Source organism: Cuculus canorus, chromosome 3 (assembly GCF_017976375.1).
Source record: "Cuculus canorus isolate bCucCan1 chromosome 3, bCucCan1.pri, whole genome shotgun sequence".
NCBI classification, from domain to species: domain Eukaryota; kingdom Metazoa; phylum Chordata; class Aves; order Cuculiformes; family Cuculidae; genus Cuculus; species Cuculus canorus.
In genome coordinates, this window is record NC_071403.1 from 108,220,404 (window position 1) to 108,235,215 (window position 14,812).

General features: G+C 48.3%; 1 protein-coding gene across 1 annotated transcript; it reads right to left on the reverse strand.

The window, feature by feature from the left end:
* Nucleotides 1-3,270: 3,270 nt before the first annotated feature.
* Nucleotides 3,271-6,945, reverse strand: LOC128851891 (MAD2L1-binding protein-like). Its single transcript, XM_054064097.1, is given in 4 exon segments — nucleotides 3,271-3,634; nucleotides 3,636-3,682; nucleotides 3,685-4,002; nucleotides 6,241-6,945. Coding segments are annotated over 4 exon segments (1,086 nt in total). The 5' UTR covers nucleotides 6,829-6,945; the 3' UTR covers nucleotides 3,271-3,501.
* Nucleotides 6,946-14,812: the final 7,867 nt, after the last annotated feature.

Below are 14,812 nucleotides of genomic sequence, written 5' to 3' on the forward strand. Positions count from 1 at the left end.
TTCTCTCCTCCCCAACTGAGCGCAATGTTACTGCAGTGAACTGTTGACATATTCTGTTACACTTGAACTATGAATGCAGCAATGACGTGCTGCTGGCAGTGAAAGATTCATAGAACCGTTAGCTTGGAAAAGACCTTTGAGACCATCGATTCCAACCGTACCTGTCCACGACCAAATCATATCCCTAAGCCCTTCATTTCCCTGTCTTTTAAATACCTCCAGGAATGGGAACTTAACCACCTACATGGGCAGCCCGTTCCAGTGCTTGAGGACCTTTTCTGAGAAGAAACTTTTCCTAGGGTCCGATCTAAAGCTGCTCTGACACAGCCAGAGGCCGTTCCCTCTCGTCCTATCACCTAACACTTGGGAGAAGAGACCAACACCCACCTCTACAACCTACTTTCAGGCGGCTGTAGAGAGCGATAAGGTCACTCCTCAGCCTCCTCTTCTCCAGGCTAAACAACCCCAGTCTTCTCAGCCAGTCCTTGTAAGACTTGTTCTCCAGCCCCTTCACCAGCTTCATTGCTCTTCTGTGGACACACTCGTGCATCTCAATCTCTTTCACAGAGTGAGGGGCCCAAAACTGAACACAGTATTCAAGGTGCAGCCTCACCAGTGCTGAACCCACCACGTTTCTCTGATGGCAATTATATCGTAGCCCTCCTGCCTTACAATAACTTCTAGTTCCCCTTGTTTATTGCAATGCTGCATGTGTTGCTGTAGATGCACTTCGGCTGGACTGTTCATCCTGCTACGCTCCTAAGGGGAACAGTCCTAATTCCTAAGCGACTACTCACTCAATTATCCAACCCCTCTGAGGTGCCACTTAAGTGCTATTCCTCACTTCCTGACAGGTGGCAGACCAAGGGTCCTTGCCAGCACACCACCCCTCAGAAAGAGGAGTGACATTCCCAGGCTTTTTTCAGTCAAGCCCAGTTACGGCCCCCTCCCCCTTCACATCTAGTTTAAAGCTCTAGGAATGAGCCCTGCTTTCTTCTTGGGGAGTATCCTTTCGCCCCTTGGGGACAGGTGGACCCCATCCTTGGATAACAAGCCTGGTGATTTGCCTGTCAACCCATGATCAAAGAAGCCAAAGGTTTGCTCCTCACACCAGGTTCAGAGCCAATTATTTAGTTCCCAGCACTTCCTATTCATTCCCCCATCATGACCAGTCGCTGCAATGACAGAGGAGAAAATAACTCGTCCCAAAGAAGACAAGATGCTTTTTTTGTTGTTGTCATGAAGGGCTTGAGTTTAACAAGTTCAGTACTGTAAGAGTCATCCAAATAAAGAGAACTCACTTCCATTCCATTCTTTCAAAGATGCAGTTAACTCAGTTGAGTCTTCTAGGGATGGAGTGTACGATGCTACAGGGATTGCAGCTTTCCCTCGGGAGCCAGCACATCCACCACGTGCCTGGGCAAAGGACACCTTCAAGAACCTCCTCACTCACTCTTACGTGCCACATGGAGGGCATTTTGCTGCCTCCGAGGAACCAGAGCTTCTGGCACATCATGCACTTTGTCACAAAGGTGGAACAGCTGTGAACCTGCAGTTTAAGTACACACACGGAACGGAAGCGAGTCCCTCTGCCACCAGCAGAACCTTGATATTGAGCGATTAAATAAAAACAATGTCATCACACACACAAGCCAATATTTTATTTGGATAACTTATAGCACTTACCTTGTTAACCTCAAAAACGCTTCATCACAACAACAAAAAGCATCTTGTCTTCTTTCATTCCCGGCACCACGTCATTGCTGCATTCATTGTTCAACTAGAACAGAATAGGTCAACAGTTCACCACGGTAAGATCGTATTCGGTTGGGGAAGTGAGGAGAAAAGAACTCGGCCCTTGTTCCTCAGAGCTAAGGCTTCTGCTCAAGCCTTCTTTAAATGCTTGAGCGTTAGCATCCGGAAATATGCATTACAAACAGCTTGGGTGGAAGTGGGAAGGGATTTCATCTCCTGCACACACGCTACATTCAGGTCACATTTCATTTATGAGACCTGCAAGTACACAGTCAAGTGGGCAGCTGCACACACAGCAGCCTTCTGCATTCTAGCAGTTTCTCCTCCAGAGCCAGCTTTAGCAGTTACTACACGTCGTAAACAGCTGCTAACACATAAGAAGGCAGAGACAGCACTCCCAGTGTTCTCCAAGCTCAAAAATATCAACTACCTTTCCTCCTAGTTCTATAGTCCTGTTTCGTTCCAAAAGGCCAGAGTTAAATTAGGCACCAAGCACAGAGGGTTACTTCAACCTTTACTCTCCTTTCGAAGGACTTTCACCACCCCACCCTGCAGTTCTTGCTAGCAAGAAACTCCAAGCAACCTCGCTACCAGTAGGCTCCAGTTTCTCTTTAAACGGGACAGCTATTGGAGCCATTAAGCTCCTTAGGCTACAGGCGTACCCAGCTGACTGAAGAGGCCTCCAGCAACTGTCTAGTCCTGACACTCCGTGCTCTACTCCTCCTCCTCCACTTTGTGTCAGACACCAGGCCAGAAGGAAAGGCTCGTATTCTGCTTCCAGGGAATACATTCGGACTTGGAAGGGGAATCTGACAGGTAAAGCCAATGCTGAATTTGATCACACTCCCCTCTTCCTCACCTGTCAGAAACATTTAAAGTCTAAGACTTCTAAGAGGTGAAAGTAAACAAGAAATCGACTTTGTTGTTGTTGTGGTTGTTTTAAGCAAACATAAACTGGGATATTGAGGCAGGTGTCCCAGCTTCCTCTGAAGAGGGTTAGAGCAGGAACTGCTTACTTTTAATTGTAACTGTGTATCTAACTGATTGTCAGGGCTCTTGGACTAAAGGTTAGGCAAAAAACCAGGAAGATGCAATTCCCTGCCTCCACAGGGCTGCTCCGCCTCTTCTCATCACCAGTACAACGCGGTGCTAGGTATGAGACCTCCCAGTCCCACTCTTTGGATTATTAAGTAACTGAAAGGATTTACAGGGCAAACTCTTGAGTACTCAGGCCTGATCAGCCTGCAGGGAAAGTTCTCCTTTTACAGAAGCAGGAGAGACAAAGAACAGTGATGGCCTTGATGGCAAAGGCCAAGTGTATTCACACACGCTATCTAGAGCCCCAAACAATCAGCTAACATAGTACTTGTTACCAGAGAAACAGCCAGGAGAGAGAAGACTGTCTCCAGTATTTGCCAATTCAGTAAGCACACAACAGGAAACTTTTACTCCCCACACAGCAATTCATCTCCTGTGCCACAACTCACGTCCTTATAGAATCACTCGGGGGGGGGGTGGTGTGGGGGGGTGGTGAAGGTGCGGCTGTACCTTAACAGGTATTTGCTTTCAACAACAATTCCAGAGGTGAGGGCAGAGGAACAGGGTCGAGCTGTAGGAAGACAGCAGATGCCCTGAAGAAGAGACCCAAACAGACAAGAATATGCGGTTACATTTGATAAAGTCAGCGTCCCTTAAAGCATCACCAAAGCTCATTCAATATTCCACTAGAGTTCCACAGAGCACAGGTCATTCTCGAAAGCCTTTGAGGGTCACCGGTGCTTGAAACCAGACATAGTCCTCCCAAGTAGAAGCCAGAGGCTGATGAGGTGAGGCGCTTATGTCGATGCCTCCATCACAGGACAAGTTCACGGTCAGTGTTCCAGTCATCAGCACAACTGCAGTGCCCCTGGAGCATGACAACAGTGCCCACGACAGGCAGGTCACAGGCAGGTCCTCAAGTTCACTGAAGACATCCGCAACAAAGAGGGAGCGAAAAAGCTTGCGAACGCAGGAGGCACGTTCCAGGCTCTCCTCAGCACTGCCCTCACAGATACTCTCCAAGTTGAGCTCATAGAACTCCCTGGGGCTCATAACAGTGCCTCCAAGTAGAGAAAGAACACAAGAAACCCGTGTCAAACTTAATATTACTTCCACGTGCTGGAACAGTCCCTCTAGGTCTGTCAGCAGCTGCTGCCATTTCTTGCTTGCCCGCTCTAGGGAGGGTGGCTTCTTACTCGCATCTTCATCCTGGAAAACAAAGTAAAACAGGAGTAGTACATCTCCTCATTAGGATGCATTAGTCCCAAGGCACTCTGCAGAGAGCACGGCCCATCGTATCCCTGGAAGTCACAGAGCGTTCAAAGGGCTCCTGTTAAAGAGACATCGTTACCCACATATAGAATCAGGAGACCCAAGAGGAACACGGAAAGGCCGCTCTCTTGCTACTCAGTGTGAATCGGAATCACGCCACTGATCCATTCCCACGGGAATTACAAGCGTCATCTCTTAGAGATCAGCCGCCACTCCAAAGCCACTTAACACTGTTCTCTTCTTCGAGCCGTCTGAGTAACAAACCAAACAGTGACAGGCTTTGAGCAGGAAAGGGGACAACGGGAGATAGCCAGGAACCGGCTGAGGCCTCCCGGCCCTTCACCCGGAGCTCCGCTCCCAAACGCCGCCGCGGGGGCACCAAAGAACGCGGCCCCAGCGAGCGCTCGGCTCGAGGAGCGGCTGCCGCGCTCAGACACGCGCGGCCGGGGCAGAACGGCCCCCGGGGCCTCTGAAGGATGATGGCCAAAAATTCTTTTTAGGAGTGTGACTCGCTTGGAGACATTCCAGAGTCAAAAAACACGTGGAGCTTTCTATAAAATTGTTGGCACCATTCTTCTTATTAAACTGACATGAATTGACTCAAATAAGATGAGGTCTGGATATTTATACCAAGTATATGGAAGTTTGTTCGTATTCCTGAGTTTAAAAAAATAGCAATAACGTCTCTAGATTTGTATGCTGGGTTAGATTATTGATATCTATTTATTTAGAGTTTTATAACATTACTTCTCTTACCTATTTTACTATCTTATCTATAGTTCTGCTACCAGGCAAAATGGTTCTCTTAGCTAATAAATTGCTATAACTTTCAAGCAGACCACTTGGAAAACAATTTCTATTATTTACTTTATGACCTTAGGTGTGGCAAAAAGTAAATCTTCCTGTCTTACCCGAGGATAATACTATCTAAGTATATACACCACAACTTATTGTTCAGTTGGCACCCTGCATATTGAAGAGCAATATATTCATTTCAGGAACACAGTCTAATTTTAGATCAGTGTTGAAGGTGCGATGAAAATGTGAATGCTGTGTGTCGGTAAGACTTCCCAAGAGCAAGCCCAGTATAGTTCTTGAACTACAATAATTGTGAGGTGAAAGAAATCATAGAATACACTTCACCGGCCTAAGAGGAACCTGTTATACTCCTGAAATCATTCACCCCTCAGTTGTCATCATAGGCACAGCCTCAAACTACTTCAGATAAATGCTTCAACATTACAGCTCTTGAAGCAAACAGAAATAGTCCTTTGGCCCACTAGGTGTTGGACTGCTTGGTGGTAGATGTTGTCAGGACTTTAAATAAGCAGTCTAAGGAGACACGTGGAACATCTGGCGACAGCAGCTACTTTTAATCACCCAGGCCACAGGTCACATTGTACCACAGCACACAAAATCAGTGTCACATTTAGCAAAGCACATTTACTTGACCATAAAGTGTCTTGGGGTCAGACAGCAGATGTAGACAGGAACTCAGCAGGATTTTCAGAAGCCCCTAGGTGCTTTTTTTCCCATTGGTTTCCCACTAGGACCCTCTTTTTAGTAATACTTTAAAAATAACTGAAAAATATGGCATTAGGTGTCTCAAGACATGCCTCCTTGCTTCAGGCTGCAGAAAGCCTGCAGCTGCCAGCTGATTTTCAACTACAGTTACTTTTGGGGCAGCTGCTCTATGTCTGTAGCAAAATCCTCCAGGGCTCCTAGTCTGGGAACACAGGAGAGCTGGGTGACTTATGAGGGACAACTGCTAGGTGAATCAGGTATATTTTAGTTAACAGAATTGCACAGAAAGTCTTGCAAGTCTTTTTAATCTCCTGGGGTGTGACTACTCTGTGGATTTTTCAGCACGGACAGTACTCCATATATACAAGGAAAAGAATAGTTTCTTCACCAGTTGGGCTGGGCCTGGTGCTTCAAAATCATCTTTGCAAGCAAGGGTAAGGTATCCTCTCCTCGTTGGTGCCCTCTACCCCAGCCCCAGCCTGGCCGTGCTGGAAGGCATCAGCCGCTTCTCTAGGTGTGCTTTCCTCAACAACTTCTTTATTCCCGTTTTTAAACGTAGCACATTTTGAAGACAGTCGAGGAGCGGCTGCCGCGCTCAGACACGCGCGGCCGGGACAGAACGGCCCCCGGGGCTCCCTCCCGGCCCCTCACCCGGCGGCAGAAGCAGCCGAGCCGCTCGTAGGGCAGCGGGAGCTGCTGCCGCCGGTACAGGACGTGCTTGAGGAGGTGGCGGGCGAAGCGGCAGCCGCTCTCCCGGGGATGACACCCGCGCCGAAGGACACGCCATCCCCGGCTCGCTCCGCCGGCGCTTGGCCCCGCCGCGGCCATCCAGGGCCGGGGTGAAGCCGCCGGGACCGGGACGCGGAGCCGCCGTCTACTCCTGCTCGGCGGGCGGCGGGACTCGAATGGGCGCCACCGCGGGGCATCACGGGAGCGGAGGGACGGCTTCCGGGGACATTTCCGGCGCCGTGGCCGCCATGCCCGGTGCGGGCAGCGGCGCTTCTGCCCGGCCTTGCAGGAGGAGGGGTCGCCCCCTGCTCCGGCCCCCGGGCCGGGCCGCCGGCTCCGCTCCCCGGCAGAGGCACCGCCCGCGCTCTCCTCGTCCCGCGCCGAGCGGGACTCGCCGCGTTCGCAAACAGCGCGGGCGCCGCCTCCCGCGGAGGGAGCCGGGCAGCGGGGCCGGAGCGCGGTGCACACGGCCAGCAGGCGGCGCCCCTGGGCTCGGACTGCAGCTCCCATGGGCTTTCGCGGGAGGGCGGGGGTTGAGAGAGCGGGCGGGGGCGCCGCGGGGAACGCCGGGAACTGTGGTTCTGCGCCTTCGGGGCGCGCACGTAGGCGTAGGCGGGGGCGACTCCATTTCCCGTGACCCCGCGCGGCGGCCGCTGCCTCAGAGCATCTCCCTCATTCACTGGGAGGGAAACCTCCATGGATCGCGTTGCGCGAAGCCGCATCCCGCCTTGTTTCCACTGCATCCCGCTTGTTTCCACTGCACAAATCTCATCTTGACGGACAACTTGCTTCTCCTGTTTATCTCTCGCTCCCACCACTGACCTGCAGGATCGCTCCTGTAGCATCAACAGAAAAAGCGCCTGTGGAAATGGGACCATCTTGTATTTTTTTCAGCTGTTTTAGCAGCTGGATAAAAGCAGGAGGATCCAAACACAACCAAACTTACCAGCTCTCCCACGTTCGCTCACTAATGTTGGTGCAGTGTCACATGCTGCTGGAGGAAGCACGCCAAGGCCAAGCAGCAGTCCTGCAAATACTGAGGGCCCTCCAGTGGGAACAAGGAGCTCACCCTCCTATGCATGATACCATTTTTTTTTTCTTTTTTTTTTTTCTTTTTTTTTTTTTTTTTTTTTTTTTTCTCTTTGGGCTTTTATTCTGTTTTGGACTCTCTGGTTTTCTCACTGATAATTGCACATAATCCTAGTCCAATCCTCATAAATGCTATTAATACCAAAACCTGAGACAGAGAGAGGAAAGTTGGTAACTTCTGGTTATGAAATGAGCTAATGAACAGGGGTAAGAGTGGAGCATAAAAGCTTTAAACAGAGTTCCTATACAGTCTGAGATGCTGCCACAACTTGGAAATGATTGTTGAGACCTTTAGAGCCACTGCAAGCCCCTTGCTGGGATTTCTGGCCTTGCTGTACTGCTCTGCCCTTCATCTTACAGCATGAAGGCTTTGCTGCCTAATTTTCCTTTTGCATGCAGGAAATCACGTTCACTGTCAGATATGACTAGGCAGTAAATGGTGCTCACTAACAGGGGATCCTTATGAATATGGTCTCCAGATTCTACCAGGGACCAGCGGTCTCCTTTTGATTTGGTCAGTGGCCGCTAGTTGTGAGCTGCTGGCTGCTGCTGTTGCAGGGCAGAGCAAGTTCTGTGAGCTTCAGATCTCCTGCCCTGTGCTCCTCCAGGCTTTTGCAATCCTGCTCATCCCATGGTATCCCTCTGTCTTTGAACTGCACCCTCTTCCTTTGCTTTTAAGGAAGTTCCTTGAGGCTAATGAGGCTTCCCTTTGCTTAACTGGATCTTGGCTCCCACAGGCCACAGATAGTGAATGCTGTATTTCCCTTTATGACTTCCGACAGGGGACAGTCCCCATGGTCCAACAGGTCCAAGCCGGGGCAGTCTATGCACACACAACTCTTCTTGATTGGTATTGTCTCAAAAAAGTCCTGTCCAGCAATGGGATCGCATGGGAAAAACCATGGCTGTGTCCTGACGGTTAAGGAATAGCCCCAAGCATATCACCCTACCTGCAACAGAGGAGCAAAGTTCTCCGCTTCCCAGTGAGGTCTCAGGATATTCAGCTGATTGGCAGGAAATTCATTTTGCACTGAAGTCTACTCCAGCCCTAAACTGCAGGTTCTGTGCTCAGCCTCAGCGATCACGTTCTTGGAAAAAAAAACACTGAGCTCCTAAGCACTTCCAAGCTCTTAATTCTTGGATCTTATTAACAAGACCCAGCTCGAACATCTGAGACCAGATTGCAGGAACACCTTGCTCCAGCCTCCACCAGCAGCCAGCCCACGAGGCCTCTGTGCTGCTCCGTGGTATCTTATATAAAACTCAGATTGCAGGAGTGATGAACAGCTTGGGAGGGCCTGCGAAAACCTCTCCCATGCCCTCCTCCCTCTTCACAAATGCTCCTTTCTTGCCTAGAAAGCCTGTCATCATTTCTAGAAGTACCTTCCTTCAATACCTCTTCTTTGGTCCTCTATTCTGCATTGTATGTACAATAAAAGTTAGTGTTTTCCCAGCTGGAAATGGCACCTTCTCTGCCTCCCTTATTCTCAGGAAACACAATGTGACTGCTACCTTCGGCAAGGACTGACCCCTTCTGTTGTTAATTCGGGAGCTAAGAGATTCCCCCAGGCACTTCCCAGCTCAACCGAGCCCATTAAATGAATGGCAGGCAACATCTCTGGGGGTGGGAGCAAAGTTACACAACAACTGCTTGGGAATAGGCAGTTTGTAACTTGTGTTGTCTTTAGAGACTCAGCAGCATTAATAACAAAAGCAACTTTCAAGTCCAAAATGGTGTCTTTAGGTCACTGGTACCCCGGGGATAACCTGAGCTCTCGTGCTCAGAGCCTAAACATGATGGTCCTCGCATGTGCACCCAGTCATGCACTGAAAGCTGAGCGTATAGGTCCTTTCTGTGCTCTGGGATGCAGATCCTGCTATGCCATGCACTGGGAGTGTTAATCCTGGAGCATAATGGGAGACAGAGTCCTCTAGGGCTTGCACACATTGCTGGCGTTTTGGGAAGTGAGTGTGGTGGAGGCTTGCAGGCTTGCTTCAGCTAATCCAAGTGCCTACCAACCTGGGCACGAGGAATGTCTTATACAGAAGGAAAGTCCATACAATCAGTACAGATGCAATGTTAAACCCTGGCCAGATATGCCATCTTTATTATCTTAAAATCTTAGGAGTGTGTTGTGTATCTCCTCCAACTGTTGCTCCAAGCTATGCAAAAATTATCATCTTGCAAAAAAAAAAAAATACAAGAATCATTAAAAAAAAGAATGCAACTGCCAAAGGCACTTGAGGGAGGGGCTAGTCTTAAGGTCTGCAGGACAATATAGATATAAATATCTTTCGGAAAAGAATATCCTGGGTGATTTCTCATTACTGTAGTGACAGAAGCATTTCTGGTGGCAGAAACAAAGGCCTTATCTTCAATGAAGGGTTGAAGATACATCAGTACGTGTGTGGGGTCTATACGCAAGGAAAAAAGAGAAACATTCAAATTAAATTCACTTGTGTTTATAAGCACAGTTTGACATCATCTTCAATTACATGACAACTTACAATTTTTTTCCTATTTCATCCTACCTTCTCTAGACATATGGGATAAATAAGAAACAAACAAACAAGTGTATTTAGTTTAACAAAGACATATCTAAAAAAGGAATTATCATGTTTGGCTGAGGCAAAAAGAGATGTCATAGAGAATGGTCTCCACCCTTCTCAATAACAATGGCCTCTGCTGAGGATCCTGTAATGCTGACCAGTGTAATGGGCCAGATCTCACATTCCTTTTCCCTGTCTTCACCCTGGCAAACTCTCAGACTTGCTTTTGGTGGGCAGCACTGCTCAGCAGCTGTGAGGGGAAGGTGTGTTGCAGGAGAGGGGCAGGTTGTCTCTGTCCCATTGCTCTGCCATAGCTTTGCATAGCCAACTTCCCAAAGCCAGGCTAACACCTTATAAAATAAAAGGCTTCAGGGGGAAAAAGAGAAGCCCAAATCTAAGCACGGGTTTTGCAGAGACATTAGCCAACTGCAGAGCTCCCACGATTGGAGGCAGCTGGGGGATGCTGCCGCTTGTGAGCCCCCCTTCAGGCCTGAAGAAATGTGCAAGAGGAGACGTGTTTTTCTGAGAAGCTGGTTTCATGATTTGCTTAATTCACTGGAAATTTTGGAAAGTTTTCTGCTATGATCCTGTGCATTATTTCCTCCCTCTCTGACAACTGTGCTAGCTATTTGGAAATATCTCTGTGGCCTCTGTTCTGAATAATTATCTATTCTCTCCATTTTTTTTCCCTGTTGGCCATTATTAGCTGTTATGCTTGCATTGTATAACAAGAACAACAACGGGAACAGGAAGAAACTCTTCAGGTCCAGAGGCATTGAGAAAATGAAGGCCGAATCAGCTGAACTTCTAACATGAGGACATGATTTTCGTTTTTCATTAAGAACAGCTAGTCTGGAAAACCAGGAGTGTCTGGGTATAATGTAATAATGGCACTACAGGCATCCCTTCTAGAGAAAATAGCACTATGGACCTTGAGACTTATAAGAGGACCCACCAATACAGCTGGGAAAATTATTAAGTATTATGTTTTAAGATACTGGTCTGAATACAGTAAAACAAGACTCTCAACAAATCTGTAAGTATAATTCTTTTCTCCAGCTTTTCAGCATTCTTGGAAAGACTTACCTAAGCAAAATCCCAGCATATGGAACTGACTGGCCCTTCCCAAAGGCACAAGGATAAAGCCCTTTGCAAGTGGCTATTAAGAAAACTTGGCAACAACTGCTTGTAGGATAATAAATCCTTACCAAAGATTAATAAGCAGTTCCACAAGCAGAGGAACTAATGAAGCCTCATTTCCTACATGTATTTGCAAAACACAGCTATTATTTGCAAATACGAAGAATTTATATTTTGCAAGTACAAGCAAAACCAATTCTCACTGAATTGTTCCAAGACTTTGTTTTCTTAAGGTATGTTTATAAAATTCCCCCTGCCCTTTCTGAAGCAATTTGTTTTCCTGACACATGTAGGAACACCTTCCAGAACTATTTTTTATATCTCTGCATGTGGAAGTTGTTGAAATCAGCAAACAGGTACGAAAGTTACTGGGAGTACACGCTTGCAGACATGCCAAGTGATTGTACAAGCATTGGTTCTGCAAGAAGCAAGGAACTAAAGTGAAGTTCTGAAAGAATACATAGGAGAAAGCATCCATTCCTTGGCAGTGTTGCCTTGACAGGAGTTGCCAGGCAGCCCCCATTATCAGCAATGAGATGTATAGCAGCCAAGGATGATCCAGTTCTGCTCTTTTTGTTTCAATGGCAAAATCTTCAGTGCCAGTAGTGAGACCACAGCTTACTGTTATGCCACATCCAGAGCATGAAATACTCAGCATGGTGGACAATTCTGTGTAAGATACAGAATGATTGGGAAAAACTTTGGAAGGCTCTAGTAAAGGCTGCTCCTTTTAAACCCACTGCATGTTTTGGTATTTGCGTTCAGTGGGAGCAGGAGCAAATGGAAAGTTAGGTAAGTGGGACAAAGTGATGGCAGACGGAGCTTTCTGTATGCCAGTGGAAGTTAAGGGAAGCTGGAAAAAATATTTCACTTAGCTAATATTTAAATGAAAAATTCTGAATTAGAGCTATCTCAGGGAAAAGCTCTGGGCATCTCTGTGGCTAGCCCAGTGTTGAAAGGAAACTCAATGCAAAGCAAGGCAAAACCAAAATAAGATGTATGAATAGAATCATGGAATCGTAGAACCATAGAATAGTTAAGGTTGGAAGGGACTTTAAAGATCATCCAGTTCCAACCCCCCTGCCATCGACAGGGTCACCTCCCACTAGATCAGGCTGCCAAAGGCCCCATCCAACCTGGCCTTGAACACCTCCAGGCATGGGGCATCCACAGCTTCCCTGGGCAACCTGTGCCAGTGCCCCACCACTCTCATAGTGAAGAAATTCTTCCTTATGTCTCCTTTAAATCTGCCCCTCTCCAGTTTATAGCCATTGCAACTAGCTCCTATTAAACAGGTCAGGAACTTATGTCTTATGATAATTATTGCTAAAAAAATCAGCTGTTTATCTCCACCTTGAAATTAATGTCAGGTGCCATCACTTCCATAACAAAGGGGGGCAGAGAAGAATATAAAATGCAGAAAATAAACCAGCACCATAATCACTGAGGCAGTGGAGGCTCTGATAGGAGAGGGCAATACGGGAGCAGGATGAACTGGCTTTGTGAAGAGTTGTGTTAGAGGAGAGAGAATTGTGTTCAGTCCCCAGAACTCACTGCTTCTCAAACACAGCTGGTGTTTGCTCAACCCCAAATGTTTCTAGATAGGGTAAGCAGTTAATATACTCTGTTCATAGTGATCTAGAGAAGGTTCCTTACCTGCAGTGTCTGCTTTGGTGGCTTGGATCTGTAAGTATCCAGGCTCTCGCAGCAGCTCATATGTGTTCTTCTGGATGAAAGGGTACCTGTGTTGAGCATCTTCCCTTGTGAGGCCTACGGGCCACGGTCCATGAGCCCCAAGCACCCCAGAAATGATCCTTCTCAAACCTTGGCTGCTGACAAAGAGGAGATTCAGAAGCAGTCCCTTCATGGATCTAAAATGAAGTTAATGGACGGATGGTTAAATCGGTGGGTTTCTGTCTCCATATTGTCTAGAAAATAGGTCCGACTGGAGCTGTGAGAGAAGTCTCTCACTCAGCAAAACGCATGCAACCCTTCAGGATCTTCAGGGTTCAAAACCACCACGAGACAGTGGCAGTTAGAAACGGTCCGTCTCGTGCCGTCTCCACTCGGCAGTGCCGGCGCTGCGCTGTCAGCTTCAGGCACCCGGTCCTGGACGTGGCGTACCCCTGCCGGGAGTGCGGGCTGCAGCCTGGGAGTCGCTGAAGGTAACGGGCTGTGGTGGGAGTGTTCTGAAAAGCTGGAGCAGGTCACACGTGGCCACAGCGCTCGGAGTGGTGAGAAACACAATCGCAATGGGGAGCGGTGAGCTGCTCAGCCCGCGATCTGACTGCCTTCGGAGCTCCCCACATTTGTTCTCTGAGCTTAGCGGGGCTGTGGTTCCCACCTTTCATTAAAGGCTGAACCATGACCTGTCGTGCCATCTTCTTCGGAAGGTGGTGTGTTTTGATTTCCAAACAGTCTCAACTCTGCATTTTAGGTAGGGAAGTCCTACGCTTCATGGTACTGAAGGGTACCTGGGGCTGAATCCCTTTTGGGGTGTATGGCTAAAGACGGTTGTGGCAGAGCCGTAATGGTCAGAAGCCTTTCTGGTCTCACAAGGTTTTCCTGGTTTGGTGTGTGAAGGCTGAGATTGGGAGGAGAGCTCCTCCTTCACTGACTGCATCAACACGTTGTCCTGCACTGATTTGCCTGGGGTTTGCTTTTTCAACACAGTGAAACAAATTTAATCAGACTTCTGTTGATTTCATGTCTTTTACCTAGTAAGCTGCTGGATATAATTTCAGGGCAGTAATGGTGAGAAGCCTTTGCTGGTCGGGCATGGTTTTACGTGTGTGGTGGGTGAAGACTGAGATTGGGAGGAGAGAGTCCCCAAACACCTGGGCCTGTTGTGTGTGTTGCAGATGTCTTTGCAGTTCAGCTGTTGGGATGCTTTTTGTAAAAGTCCGTTTCAGAATTAGATATTCAAAAGCCACGTGGGGATGGTCCTGGGCAGGTTGCTGGGTGGCCCTTCTTGAGCAGGGGTGGTTGGACCAGGTGCCGTCCAGTGACTGGAGAAGACCTCCCCCTTCTTTGTGGTGTGGTTACCCCATAACCTGTGGTGAGAGGAGCAAGCGGTGGGTGCGGTGCCACACCAGTGTGGTGTACTGGAAGCGAGTGGTTGACTGCTGTATTGCTCTGTCGGAAGGCTGCATTTCTGTTGTGTTTGGCGACACTTAGGACCTGTGTCTGCTCTCCAGGTACTCCAAGCAACGTGAAAAAGAGTGTAGTGTCAGGAATGGCTTTTGGGACTTTCCCTAGCTTAGCCCCGTTAGACAGGGAGCGTATCTGTGGAGGGAAAGGGCAGTTGTGTGAGAGAAGAACTGTTGGAGGTGGCTGGGTGAACTGTCTCTGGTGTCAGATTGTGGTCTGTGGTGCTTTTGTCTGGTTTTGTCATGTAAAGGGAAATCAAATCTTCGGTCCGCATAGGATCCAGGAGCTTAGATGTTGGGGGCTGTTGGGACAGGGAGCTGAAATGCTTTCTTCTCCCCTTCTGCTGTAGATTAGTACTTCTCAGAGAGCTTCTGGAGCATCCACACAAACACTGGGAGCCTGATGATAGAATCGTGAGACGGGCTGTCTGTGTTCTGCTAGCGACTTCTTAGACTACAGCTTAGGTTTTGGTTTAAACGTAGGGGGTTTGCCTGAAATGTCAGTGGGAGGTATTTCTGCCCAAGTGGGAAAGAAATGACCCAGTGGTACTCACTCAGTCACCTGC